This window comes from Pteropus vampyrus, unplaced genomic scaffold (genome assembly GCF_000151845.1).
Source record: "Pteropus vampyrus isolate Shadow unplaced genomic scaffold, Pvam_2.0 Scaffold145, whole genome shotgun sequence".
Taxonomy (NCBI): Eukaryota; Metazoa; Chordata; class Mammalia; order Chiroptera; family Pteropodidae; genus Pteropus; species Pteropus vampyrus.
The window spans coordinates 3,264,667-3,278,201 of NW_011888926.1; the positions used below are offsets into that span (position 1 = coordinate 3,264,667).

General features: G+C 53.1%; 2 protein-coding genes across 2 annotated transcripts; one reads left to right on the forward strand and one right to left on the reverse strand.

The window, feature by feature from the left end:
- Window positions 1–224: 224 nt before the first annotated feature.
- On the forward strand, window positions 225–3,183 carry RPS19BP1 (ribosomal protein S19 binding protein 1). Its single transcript, XM_011369088.2, has 4 exons — window positions 225–357; window positions 525–659; window positions 2,240–2,337; window positions 2,635–3,183. Exons 1-4 carry the CDS (start codon window positions 306–308, stop codon window positions 2,764–2,766), a joined length of 417 nt encoding a protein of 138 aa, XP_011367390.1. The 5' UTR covers window positions 225–305; the 3' UTR covers window positions 2,767–3,183.
- A 5,539-nt stretch (window positions 3,184–8,722) lies between these two features.
- On the reverse strand, window positions 8,723–10,799 carry ATF4 (activating transcription factor 4). The gene is made up of 3 exons (XM_011369089.2): window positions 10,601–10,799; window positions 9,724–10,041; window positions 8,723–9,626 (listed from the first exon to the last, which is right to left on the reverse strand). Exons 2-3 carry the CDS (start codon window positions 9,947–9,949, stop codon window positions 8,797–8,799), a joined length of 1,056 nt encoding a protein of 351 aa, XP_011367391.1. The 5' UTR covers window positions 9,950–10,041; window positions 10,601–10,799; the 3' UTR covers window positions 8,723–8,796.
- Between the last annotated feature and the right edge of the window lie 2,736 nt (window positions 10,800–13,535).

A 13,535-nucleotide genomic window follows, 5' to 3' on the forward strand; every position in this document is an offset into this window, starting at 1 on the left:
CCAGACCCGCCAACCAGGCTGGGCTAGTTGTGGATTGTTTCTGAGAGAAGGCGTGGCCTGGAGCGCAAAGTGGTATGTGGGCTAGGATTGGACAACAAACGAGTCTTTCTGCTCTTTGGCCCCGCCTCCGGCTCCCGCCCCTCTTCGCGGTAGTAAACCTGCAACTCTTAACGCATGCGTCCTAAGGAAGACGGGCTTTGGCGCCCGCCCACCCGGAACCTTCTGTTCCCGCTCCGGTTTCCGCGACGACAAGAGCGACCAAGACGGAAGTAGCGTGGGGTGTGTGGGCGGAGCTGAGCGCCGCCATGTCGGCTTCCCTCCTGCGGCGGGGCTTGGAGCTGCTCGGGGCGCCGGAGGGTGAGGAGGGCCGGCCTGGGGACCTCTAGCGCGGGCGGGTGTGCGTCAGGGACTGGGGGCAGGGGCATGGAGGGTGCAGAACGATCCAAGCCGGCCTTAGCCCCCGGAGGATGGGAACCCTGCGCGCCCTCCATCCTGGGTCCGTTCCTCTCTCTCTTCCCCTACAGCCCATGGGGCCGGACCAGGCCAGGCTAAGCCGAGCGGGGCTCCGGTGAAGCGGGCGCAGAAGGCGAAGGCGAAGGCTACCCAGGCCGGGAAACTGCGGAACTCGGCCAAGGGAAAAGTGCCCAAGTCGGCGCTGGGTAAGCTCGGGAAGGGGCTGGACGTGCTGCCCCCGGGGTCGGAGTCTGCGCCCTAGAAGAGAGGGCTCTTGAGGCAGAGCTCGAAACGTTCGTTAGGCATTTCTAGAATATCTACTGTGCGCCAATCGCAGAGCGAGGTCCTGGGAATACGGAGTGAACGAAACACATCGTCCCACGTCTCATGATCTACAGCCCTGCTGGGTAGAGAGGCATCCAAGAGTTTCAAAATCAGCTGTGATGAGGGCTTTGAAGAAGAGTACTCAGAGAGGAGCTTAGAATAAAAGGCCAAGTCAGACTTCCCCGAGGAAGCGGCATTTAAGCCCAGATCTGAAGAAAGTATAGAGTGAACTAAGGGGCAGAGTACTCTAGAGCGAATGGAATATGCAGAGTCGGAAAGAAGTGTGTCGCCTTTGAAAAATTGAAAGAAAGAAGCCTGGTAAAGGTGACATATAGTGAACAAGGGTCAGAGACGGATTATTTAACAGTTAATACTATGTGTGCCCCTCGCTCTTCTAAGCCCTGTACAAACGTTCATTCATTTAATTCCTCACAGCAACTCTGAGATCGGTACAGATGGTACAAGTGTAAACGAGACAGTGTGTCTCCAGAGGCCTGCTCTGACCTCCGTGAAAATGGCAGGCACTGTGGCCTGGGCAGTGATGAGGGTGCAGAGATAACAGAATTGTGCAAGTAGAAGGTGTGGTGAGGAGGGAGTGTTGATGGGCTTTGGTGGAGGAAGAGGGAGACATTGAGAATGGAGCTCAGTTTCTAAAGAGCATCTTGGGGGACGTGGTGCCACATGGTAGGACTTGGTGAGCTCCGGGTTTGTCTTTGAATTCCCAGGGCCAGGTGCATTAAAGGTGTTCAGGGACTTCTTAAAAGAACTGGGAATTCCAAGGAGGAAACAGCCTGAGTGTGGAGGCAGGAAAGGGAGACTCGTTTGAGCGACAGTGATATCGGTGTAAAGCAGGAGCATAGGATTTGTCCCACCACCCTGTCACACCTCTGCTCGAGCGCCTTTGTGCTGGCTGTTAACCACCTAGAATGTTCTTCCTCCAAATTTCCACCATCTCCCCGAGTCTTCTCTCAAACGTCATTTCACTGAGGCTTTCTCAGACCCTCAGATTTAGGATTACAACCCTCCACCCCTGGCATTCCTCGTTTCTGTTTAGTATTCTGTTTTTCTCCATAACATGTGTCAGCCTCCAAAATACTGTTTTCCTTGTTTGTTTATCACTTCTCTTCCCACCGGCATGTAAGCTGCAGGAGGGTTTTTTTGCCTGTTTCTTGTTGTATGTTCTGCACCTGGAACAGTGCCTGACACGCATAAGCGCTTGGGACATATTTGTTGAATAAATCACTTGAGAACTGGGAGCCGAGAGGGCTTCCAGCAGTGTCTGTGTGGGAAGTGGGTTTGACGGAAGAGAGCCCAGGCTGTTGGCAGTAATCAAGAAAAAGATCGACAGGGCCTTTGACAGAGCCATGGGGGGTGGAGGCGGAGCGGGGAGATGTCAGGAGGGGACCTAGAAGCCTTCCAAGGAGTGAGTCTGAAATGATGCCACCCTGCCTCCCATCCACAGCTGAGTTCCAGAAGCGAGAATGTCGAGGCTACCTTGGAGCGAACCTAAAATATATGACCAGTGCAAGAAGCCCTGTGGCCGAGTGCATCACCCAGCAGGTTTGGTGGGATTGCTGTGAGGGGAAACCTGGGAAGTGAGAGCTGAGGGTGTTCCTGGGATCCACGAGGGTCTCAGCCCTGAGCACAGGGTGGATGTTAGGCCACCCGCGTGCTCCCACATCGCTTTATTGTGAGGGATCTCCCCACAAAGGGCGGAGAACAGATCAGGGAAGATGGGGGGCCGGGCCAGGCCCTGCCTCACAGGAGGCAGGTGTGAGGGTCAGGTGAGGGGCCAGCACTCGGCCAGCTGTGCCAGGTAGTGTGGCTCCAGGGGTCCTGACTCCCACCCACCCCCAGATTATGCACCAGAACCGGGGCCGCAAGGCCTGTGACCGGCCCATGGTCAAGAAGAAGAAGAAGAAGGCCGAGGGCACTGTGTTCACTGAGGAAGACTTCCAGAAGTTCCAGCAGGAGTACTTCGGCAGCTAAGGCTCCCAGGAAGCGCAGTGGGAGAGGCCAAGCCGCCTCCTCTGACCACACAACCTCTACTGGCCCCTGGGACTCTGCCATGCACAGGAAGGGGCGGTGTGCAGCCTGACTCAAGGAAGCCCTGGGGTTGAAAGAGGGGGGCGGGGGACGGGGGGGCCGGAACAGAGCTGGTGAGCTGGAAGCCCTGGGGAGGATTTACACTCAGACTGGAGCTGAAATGTGCAGGCTTGGAGGGGCTTCTACCTGCCAAAAAGGAACATTTTTTACTTTTGTTTACTTTGGCTCAAGTAGGGCCGCTGGGCTGTTTGCTGTAGAGAGGCCGGTTCCTGGGCGTTGGGGATCACACCTTTGGGAGTAGGACTGCTGGTGGCCTTCGGGGTTCTAGTAAATTTGGGCCCAAGGGCTGTTCGCCACTGATCTGACTCCCAGGAGCCTCATCTCCTCAGCCACTGAGGGGCCTTCCCTGCCTTGCCCATCTCCCAGTGCGGTTCTTAAGAGTCCAGGTCAGAAGTCGGCCAGGCCGGCCCCAGTGTAGGTGGCCATCCGCAGAGAAGTTCACCCAGCATCTGCTGACAGAGCCAGAGGGGCCCTCCTCCCCGAGGGTGGCAGCCTCGGCTGAGAAGGTAGCCCCTTGAGGCAAAAATCACCAAGGAAACTGACTCCGGGGTCTGGGCAGAGGGGCTGCTGCCAGTCCTTCGCCCAGGTCCTATGCTCTTGTGAGCAGCCTTCAGAGGGTGTCTGTGTGTCAAAGCCAGCTCTTTTCTCTCTTAATTCTGTCACATGAGTTGGGGAACTACTGGTGTGAAACAGAAAGTGACCTGAAGGAACGGTTTCACACTCGGGTCTGTGCCCAAGCAGAAAGGCAGCGCTGGGGGCAGGGGTTCAGCCCTTCCCAGCCAGCACAGTGCCAGGCACAGGTACCTTGTGTTGACCAGATTGATCTTCACTGTCAAGGAGACAAGTCCTATAAACCCAGGAGCCCCTTCTTGGAGGGGTTGGAGGCCTCCTGGAGAAGTGTGCCCTGGACACCTTCAGGCAGCTCTTGTCTCTCCCAGCCCACCCCTCCTCCCCCCACCCTTCACCTAAAGGGCTCCTTAGGTCGTGGCATTGTCTGACAGAGGACTTCGGAAGGGTCCCTTTAGCTGGGGCAGCTAGGGAGTGACAGTCTGCCAGTACCGGGTTCCTGCAAGAGGAGAGGGTTCCACATGCCCACCCACTGCCCTGGGGGTTCTGTTCCTGGTGTTAATTAACCAACTTTCCGTTCTGAATGGAGGCAGCAGTGGCTACAGAACTGCCTGAGACAGAGCTGGAGCAGGTCCCTTCTACAGTGGGCCTCCATGTGAGCGGTAGGAAGCAGACCATCCAGGTTAAGGCTTCTTCAGGTGGGCTTGCTCCAAAGAAAGGAGAGGTGGATATTCTGCCTCAAATCCTCCACACCCCTCCTTCCCGCTGAGCCTCAATGACCCTGATGGGGAGAGAACAAACCTGGATATCCTTGGAAACTCCTTCCCTTCATCTTAAGCAGCTTAGCAAGAAGCTGGCTCAGCTGCTCAGAGCCAGGAGTTTGCTTCTTGGATAAACAAACTGACCAGCTACTGAGCTCCAGGGCCCCTTTCTAACAAGGACCTACCTGTTACCTAATCGCAGGTTCCTGTTCTCTCCCAGGTGTAGAATGACAGCTGACTCCTGTGGGAAGATGAGCAGGGTTTCTGCTACTCGTGGGTTTTCCAGTGAGTCTTCCATTACATTTATGCCACATAGCACCAGCAGGGTGCGTGTCTGTGCCCCTTTGCATGACTAACATTAGTGTTCTGAGATTCTGTTCCAGTAGGTCGGGGTGGGACTCAGGAATCTGAATCCTAACAGTCTCCCTGGACAATTCTGGTGCCTGTGGAGAGAAGGCGGTGGGGGCTCTGGAGGAGGAAGGATAGGATGTCTGTCATGCAGCAGGGAGACCCGGACCTGGTGACTGAAGGTCTGGAAAAGGAATGAACAGAGCCCAAATGAGAAGACACTGCATTGCCACATTCATTCCCAGGCTAAAAAGACCCAGGAGGAGGTGGCCTGTCTCTGTTGAGACATTGTGATGGAAACAAGCATCTGGAAGCATTTGTGTCTCAGGTGGTTTGGGGCAGCTGACAGGTTTGGGGGTGGGCTGTTTGAGCCATCCACACTCACTTGTCCTCTGACTAGAAGGGTTGAACAAGGGACCAGGCAAGAGAGGGGCAGGACTGTCATGTGGAACCTCACTGGGACCCAGCTACAGGCCAGGCCAAACCTGAGCTCATATTGAGAAGAGGCTTGAGTTCCTGCAGGAGTTGGGCAGGCCCCCACCAGGTGACTTCTAGCAGAGTTGGGGCAAGGGAGGCCTCTTGGAGAAGTGGGTGGGGCTGTGGCACGCAAAACATATGCCCATTCATCTCCACCTCTGAGTCTTTGCCTAGGCTGGCCTCTTTGGGGTACTCCCCCCATTCTCTCTATCCACAACTTCAACCATCTGAAGCCCAGCTCAGGCACCCTACCTCTTCCCCCCCACCCCCCACCATGAATCTCTGCTCCCTCCACTGAGGCCACCCAGCCTCAGACAGCCCTGACTCCTGGAGCTGTCACCTTCTACTTGGTGCGATCATCCACCTGCCACCCCCCCCCCACACACACACACACACAAACTGGGCTGTGAGCTCCCCGCCCCTGCTCCTTGGTGCCTGGAGCAGGGATGCTGGCACGAGGGTGCCACTGCAGGGGCTTTCTATCTCCAGATGGAGCTGCTCATGGTCTCCAGACTCTGTCCTCTGCCTCCTCACCGTCTAAGAGGCACCAAGACCAAGCCACCCTCTGCCAGCATCAATAAGACAACCCCCCGCCCCTAGTTTTCCTCATCTTAGGAAATGGAAATCATTTTTCCACCTGCTCAGGCATCATCTTTGTCTCCTCTCTCATACCCACCTGAGCCTGACTTACCTGATCTTCAGAATATACGCAGGCAGAGACCAGCTCCTCTCACCACCACCTGTACTGACCCCAGCTTGGTCCTCTTCTGGACAACTGTGGAGGCCCCTGCCCACCTACCATTCACAGGCTGCCAGAGGGACCCTCTTTATATAGAAACCCTGCTCTGGGGGGTGGTCCCCAAGTCATGCAGAACAGACTCAAGTCCTATCAAGGCTTCAAGGCCTATATCCCACCCACTATCCTCACCCCTACCTCAATAGCCCCTTCCGGGTGGGCTGACTCCTGCTTCCTGCCAGGTTTGCCTCCCAAGAGGGCCTCCCTAAATGCCCCTTGAGCAAATCCTCACACCTCAGCACCCCACATGCTTGTTCCCACTGCCATCTCACATCAGATTTTTTTTTGTTATTTCCTGTCTCCTTTGCCAGGATAAAGGCAAAGATTTTATCTTATTTTCCTCATCACTGACTCCCCAGGACCCAGAACGGTGCCTGGCATCCAGTGGGTGCTCACGAGTAGCTGTAGAGAAGCACAAAGGCCATTCCTGACCTCCAGGACCTGCAACCTGGACAAAACTGGCATGAAATGCCAAGAGCTGAGCAGCTCCAGCCTCTGAGCTCAGACAGCAGAGGGCGTGGCACTGAAATACCAACACCCCATGCGCTAAGCATGGCCTGTCTGTACAGGGCACTGTCATTGCCTGAACCAACTGCTCCTGGGCCAGCATCCAGCCCCAGGCTTGCATCAGTAAAAAGGGTAGAATCAAGATCATCTTCACAGCTCCTAATGAGAATTATGAACTAGTAACTGGAAAGCACTCAAAGCTGTTCCTCAGAACCCTCAGCAAATAACTGTAATTATTGTCAAGCACTTCTGTAGGTCCTGGAAATGTGAACATGAGCAAGATCTCTGCCAATATAGAGCTTATATTGCAGTCGGGGGATGGAAAATAGAAAATAATCATGTATACAAATAAGTTCGACTAGAAGAAATGGTATGAAAAAAATAAAGCGCAGGGCCTGGAATGAATTAAGGGTCATCTTGGAAGGCTTCTGCAGTGACATCAGAGATCTGCATGAAGAGGGGGAGGCCGGTGTGGGGAAAATCTCACAGGCAGAACAGCAAGTGCGAAGGCTCTGAGGCAGGAATGAGATTTGCAGAAAGCCACAGAAAAGCTGATGGCTGGAGCACAGGGGAAGAGCGCAGGGTGGAGAGTAAGGCCCAGATGTGGTCCGTAGTCTGAACGTTAACAGCTCGGCTGCAATCTTTGCTGCCCAATCCCCTCCCTGCCTTACGGGTCTAGGGAGGCCTTAGCTGCTGGGGCCTGGGAAGGTAATGCAGCCCAACATCCTGGCTTCAGGCCCCCAGGCTTGCACTGCCCTTTCCAGAGCCCCAGAGAAGGGGTTTCACACCCGCCAAGTGGAGTGGGCAAGTCTTCAAGGACCACCCACACTGGCACTGCATGACTCTTGTGGCCTTCATCAAGGTGGCTGGGTCACTTCCAGGGATGCTGTCATCTCTCAACTGTGTCCTCCTGCACCCCGCCCCTGGGGCTTAGGCAGCTGCTTCCTTGGACAAAGCAGAAGGCACTGTTGGGGGTGGATGGGGGAAGCAGCATTTCTAATTGTAGATTATTTCCTATCTCGAAAAGAATCTATAGTCACCAAATGAAGTGAAGCACAGAGCAAGGATTAAAGATGGCAGCTGTGCTCAGGAGGGGATTTTGGTGGTCACTGCACATTACTAAACCTCTCCAAGCCTGAATCTTTGTAAGATGGGGATGAACTTTATAAAGCAGTTTTCGTAACACATGTAGCTAATTATTTTTAAACCACTAAATCCCCCATGAATTTAGCTGGTTGCAGTTAAGCTTAGGTGACGAGATCAGGGTAAGCGGAGTTTTAATACCTGGATGGGGGGCATCTCTGCTGGGTAAGATGTGGAGGTCCATAGCCTTGTGGGGAATTCCACTTAGGCAAAACCTCAAAGATCAGCAAGTCCAAGGCCCATGTGTGCCACCCACCCACTCCCTCTAGTGCCTTGGACATTGCCACCTGGGTCATCACAGGTTCTTTCCAACAGTGGGCTGGCTCTCACATCACTATGCTAGGGATTGGGAAGCAAGTCAGGGAAATGTGGGCTCCAAAGTGCAGGCCGAGGCCTTCACAGGACACCCAAACTCGGGGCGGGGGGCGCCGGGGGCGAGAAATAGGTGAGCAGACTCTGGAACACCCCTAGGTTCCCAGGGCCTCTGCCACTCTGCTCCAGATCTTGTGTACCAATTCCCCGTGACTGAAGATCAATCATCCATGGCATCTGCCTCATTGTGTTGTCAACCTCATGCCACACTCCAAGTCATCTACATTACTTTTCAAGTGTGAAACAGACTGGTTCTTGAGAACTACTCCCAAAGAACTCATGAAAAGGACCTGCCCGGGTTGGGCCCCAAACCAAAAGGAAATGTCTACCCTTATCCTTCGAGACAACCAAAGTGGCTTCCCAGTGTGGTTTCTTCTTGACATCTCCTACATGGACAGGGAAGCCTGGCTAGTAGCCAGCCTTAGGGCCCAGCTCAGGCCAGGAACTTAGGAAACTCCCCAGGACTTCTCCCCAGCTTAGGGGTGTATCCTAGCAAAAACCAGAGCTGTTTTTCTGAGGCCTCTACATAACACTGAAGGCTGACATGAAATCTAATCACCTGTGTACACCCAGCCCAAGGGCTATGTGGTCTTATCTGGGAACAGATGTTGGCACAAGGTTAGATCAACAGGTGGAACCCAGGCTGAATTCCCCAGCCTTGACCTTACCTGTAAGATGTAGCCACTCAGTTCTAGGAAAACCACCCAGGAACCTGCTGTGGTTTTAACTCAACCTCTCTGGCCCAGGATCCTATGTTGAGCCACCAGTGATGCTGACCAAAACACAGGTCGCACTGGGGTCAATTAAGAATCCAATTCCAAAGGTTGCCCAAGTTGCTTACCTAAGAAACCAGAGTTTGCACAAGTACTTTCACTACAAAATAATTTATTACAACACAGCTTTAATGGCAAGCCTCCTATGTACAAGCACAGACTACCCTAACTAGGGGGCCCTTTTCCTCCCCTTTGCCTTACGGACCTCTTCTATCAAATCTTTCAGATACTGGATCTCCTTGGCCAAGGAATCTGCCTTCTCTTTCAGAGCCTCGTTCTTCTTTTCTAGCTCCTTACACTCACCAGTGAGAGCCTCCTGCTCTGCCCTCTTCTTCTGGCGGTATCTAGTGGCTGCTGTCTTGTTCTGCTCCATTTTTTTCAGCTTTTTATCCAATTTCTCGCCCTTTCCTTTAGCTACCATCTTCTCTCCAGGAGGGTCATAGGGTTTGGGGCGGGCAGAGCCACAGAGGGTAGCTGGAGACAGAAGGCTCCTATTTGGAGAGGCCCTGGAGATAGAGGGGCTTTGCTGGGGAGAGCCCGGATAGGACTCAGGGCTCATACAGATGCCACTGTCGTTATCTGAAATGGCATCCTCCTCCTTTATGCACTGAGGGACCACAGTAACGTAAGCAGTGGAGTCTGACTTTCTATCTCCTTCAGAGATGTCAACTTCACTGCCTAACTCTAAACTAAAGGAATGATCTGGAGTGGAAGACAAGACCCCTGGACAAAGGGGAAGAGATTGCAGGAAGGTGAAGGGGGCAACCTGTTCGGTTTTTGGTAAACTTTCTGAGAGATGGCCAATTTGGTTTGCTGTCTGGGGGGGCTCCTTATTAGTCTCCTGGACTACGGGGTCAAAGAGATCACAAGTCTCTTCCAACGTGGCCAAAAGTTCATCGGGCATGGTTTCCAGATCGTCTAAACTTAACAGAGAATCAAAATCAAACTCCTTGAGATCCATTTTCTCCACCATCCAATCTGTCCCGGTGAAGGCATCCTCTGCAAGAGTCAAAAGGAACGAAACAAATTCAGCCAGATGCACGAGGTAGCAAATCCTTATCACCAGACCCCACCAGCAGATGAAAGACCCACTCACCCTTGCCGCTGTCTGAGGCACTGACCAACCCCTCCACAGCCAGCCATTCGGAGGAGCCAGCCTTAGCCTTGTCGCCGGAGAATCCATGAGGTTTGAAGTGCTTGGCCACCTCCAGGTAGTCGTCTAAGAGACCTAGGCTTTCTTCAGCCCCCAAACCCGACTGGTCGAAGGGGGACATCAAGTCCCCCACCAACACCTCGCTGTTCAGGAAGCTCATCTCGGTCATGTTGCCGGGCTTTGCTGGAATCGAAGAATGCGCTTAATTCTAAGGTGTGTTTGTCGATTACAGCAACGCTGCTGCTGGATGCCGTGAAAAGCCTGAGTAGGAATGAGAAACCACGTCCCATTAGCGATCAGAAGCTCTGAAAATTTCATCTTTTTACTCCTGAGACACGATGGCCAATCTGAAACTCTACTTGGTGACCGAGAATCGGAAACACGTGGCCCCAGAGCTTTGTGTCGACCTTCTCTGCTCCCTGGTCAGGCGGAACAAAATGGACGCCCTTGGAGCTCAGCCGTTCCTCAGCCGGCCACAAGAGGAAGATGCCGTATCCTCACGCCCAAATACGGCCGTGGCCGCCCTGCCCCCGCCCGCCAGTGACTCACACCGCGCCCGCCACCACCCAGCCCCGCCGCCATCTTGGCTCCTGCCACGTTTCGCGCGGCGCAGGCAAGACCCTGGCAGCTTCCGAGAGCTTCTTCCTCTGGCGCCAGACCGCGCTCTCCAGACCCAAGAGGGCTTGCTATTCGGGGACACCCAAACAGGGGCCACGCGTCCTGGCGCTCGTAAAACCGCTTCCCTCTCCGTGACACCGCCCAGCCGCAGGCCGCGCCCAGGCAGGGGCGCACGACCAAAGCTGCCCTGCCGGGTACTTACGCCATGGCTTAAGCCGCTGAGGGGTGCCGCTGCAGAGCCTGGTGCTGCTGCCGCCGCTGCAAAGGCCAATGCTGCCGCTGGCACTGCTGCCTCTAATACGCCATGGTGGCAGCGGACCTGCGGAAGCGGAGGAGGGAGCGGGCGCACTGCCAGGAAGGACTACATCTGCGGCTGGGAGGAAGAGAAATGGCCGCAATGCACAGGCCGCAGATGCTTTATAGGTTTCGCCCCTGGGCCGCATCACAGAGCAAATCCTTCCGCCGCGGTCAAGTCACGGGCACGTCCCACCCACTTGTTTTCATCTGTCCGACACCCTACGTTCCCAACCAATGCCTTTTTCCAGAGCGTAGCTCTGAACAGAAAATGAGTTACTTTCGAGGCCTCAAGAAAGGAAAGACGCACTACTTTACAAGACTTCTAAGATCAAATAGTCACTCTTCCTCCTGCCGCTGGGGAGCGCGGAGGGATACACCAGACACGCCTCGTTTCCGGCGTTAGCTGAGGGGCGGGGAGAGAAGTCTTTCATCCAAGGGTGGTTTTTACTATGAAGTCCCAGGCCGGCTGGTTATCGCGCGAGATGCCGACAGAGAGCGCGCATCAAGCTGATTGGTCAGGTATGGTGAATCATTTATATTTCGAGTTTTTATTGGCTCAGGCACCAAGGTGGGTGAGCTTCTCGGGAAGCTAGCCCAGGGTCCGCGCGGGAAGGGGTGGGACGGCCTGCGGAGGTCTGCGCACTCTTCTTGCGCGTGGCTTTCTACAGTGGCTCCCGCAGTTCGGCCGGTAGCTGGCCATGACAGTATCTAACCTGGTGCATCCCAAACAGTGGCGTCAGGCCCCAGCCCCTGTGGTCGCTTCCTGCTGCCCTCAGTGAAGCTCCGAACTAGTGACCAGGTTGAAGCCCGAAGGTAAAACAAAAGGAAATGTCATTTCGTATGCGATTTCACCACATGCAAGCCCTTCAACAGCTGAAAGGGGAGGCTGAGGACCTCAGACGGAAGATCACTTGATCCATGCCCACATACCATCAAAGGCAGCTCAGAGTCCTTACTTTGAACTCTGTAAAGTTGAGCAGGGAAGATGCATATATTATATGGCCCAACCTGTTATATTTTTACATAGCTATTCTGCATAAATGTTTGCTCGTCTCTTTAAAGTATGCGGTCTATCACAGGGGAACTTCTTTTAGTTTATGGAAATTCCTCTAACAAAGAGGTTTTACTCAACTGGGATGTCTCACTCTAGGGTAGTTTCAACGAACTCCCAATTCTGTAACTTCCAGGCACAATCACTTCCCAGCAAGTCCTCCTAATGGCCCTGTGAAGAAGAGAACCCACGCTCACCCGCGGAGGTAGTCTAGGTCAGGGCCAGCAACTTGCTCTCTACTGGGGAGCCGTTAAGAGTGCTGAGAGAGGTCTCTCTCCGCCGTCCTCCAATCCCCTCCAGTCAGGCCCTGTCGGGACAAACCTTGAGTTTCTGCCTCCATTCATTTCACTGGGCCATACAAATATATTTCTATGAGAGCTGTGATGTCAAAACATTTGGGAAGCACTGTCCTAGATAACTACAGATCATTCATTGACTTCATCTAGCTCAACAATTTCTTTACAATTGTAAACTTAGGACTAAAGGAATGAGACGTCTTGCCCAAAGTCACATAGCTCCCAGTGAAGGTAGTATGGAGTAGGCAGTATTAGAAGACATATTTTAGGGGCAAACCCAAAAGAATCCTGGTTCTTCCATTTATCAGCTGAGACATTTTGGTTAAGTGACTTTTCCTCACTGAGCCTGTTTTCTCATCTGTAAAATGATGACTATACTCGTTAGAATGAAGGAAAATCGTTATGTGTAACAAACTGAGCAAAGTACCTAGAACCTAAGTTCTCAATAAATGATCACCGTTAGAACTCAGATCTTCTGACTCTGACCTCCCCATACCCCACCTCCCAACCTCCATTACATCATCCTACCACCTCAGTGGACTCCTATTATTTACTGACACAAAACCGACAACTATAAATAACTGGTATGTGCAAAGCATACTGGATGCTGGGCTAAGTGTGGCTTTTCTTTCCCCTTGGGGAATCCCGAGTGTCAGGATATACATGAGTTGTCTAGTCTTTCAGGGCAAAGGCAGTAAGACTCCCTGAGCCACCACGCTAGTCTTCCAAAGGCTTAATTAAGGACCCACGGGGCATGTCCTCCTTTTGCTGTATGGAGAGACTTATCAGTGCCTCCTGAGGGATGACCATGCAGATAGTCAAGAATTAAAGAAAGTAACACTGCCCCAGTTTTGACACTGCAGAAGTCATGGAAGAATGACTGCAGTGGAAGCTTGTCCCATCCATTCTATTATGGAGACCCAGACCAAGTATTTCAAAGGTTCTAGCTAAAATCAAGAACCAGTATCACTATGTAGGAAAATGTTTCACACCACACACGAAAAGTCAGAGCTGTTGGAAAGACTTTTATTTTCTCCTTCCCATGCTGTGGAAGGACATCATGTTCTCCAACTTTATTTCCTCCCTCAAGGAGAAAAAGGACAGCAGTTCTCTGGGTCTCACGGTTAAGCTGGCTTCTATATGGCGCTAACCAAGACAGGACAAAGACTGGTGACTGATTCCCAATCTACCAGCCAAACATATCAACTGCTACTGAAGGGCAGGCAAGTGACTGGAAGGCAAGTTGTGCACTTGGCCTCAGGGACCAAGAATTTAAAGACTACAAGGTGATTCAAAGGAAAGGTAAACAACACACTGTATGCGGTTAACCCCAGAAGCCACATCTCTGGTATTTTGGCCACTTAGAATCAGCAGTGTCTAAAAGGGCTGCAGCCTCACAGTTCTAGTCCTAAGCGTCTCTTACCATTCTCCTTGGCCTTGAGCTTCAGCAGGAAGGGCAGAGTTCTAACAGATCCTGTGAGAGCAGATGTTCT

Excerpts from the sequence above, each read along its gene's own strand:
- RPS19BP1 (XM_011369088.2), top strand. The coding sequence starts at position 306 with ATGTCGGCTTCCCTCCTGCGGCGGGGCTTGGAGCTGCTCGGGGCGCCG. Across the intron at positions 660-2,239 it reads AGTGCCCAAGTCGGCGCTGG|CTGAGTTCCAGAAGCGAGAA; the intron begins GTAAGCTCGGGA and ends TCCCATCCACAG. Across the intron at positions 2,338-2,634 it reads CCGAGTGCATCACCCAGCAG|ATTATGCACCAGAACCGGGG; the intron begins GTTTGGTGGGAT and ends ACCCACCCCCAG.
- ATF4 (XM_011369089.2), bottom strand. The coding sequence starts at position 9,949 with ATGACCGAGATGAGCTTCCTGAACAGCGAGGTGTTGGTGGGGGACTTG. Across the intron at positions 9,627-9,723 it reads TGCCTCAGACAGCGGCAAGG|AGGATGCCTTCACCGGGACA; the intron begins GTGAGTGGGTCT and ends TGACTCTTGCAG.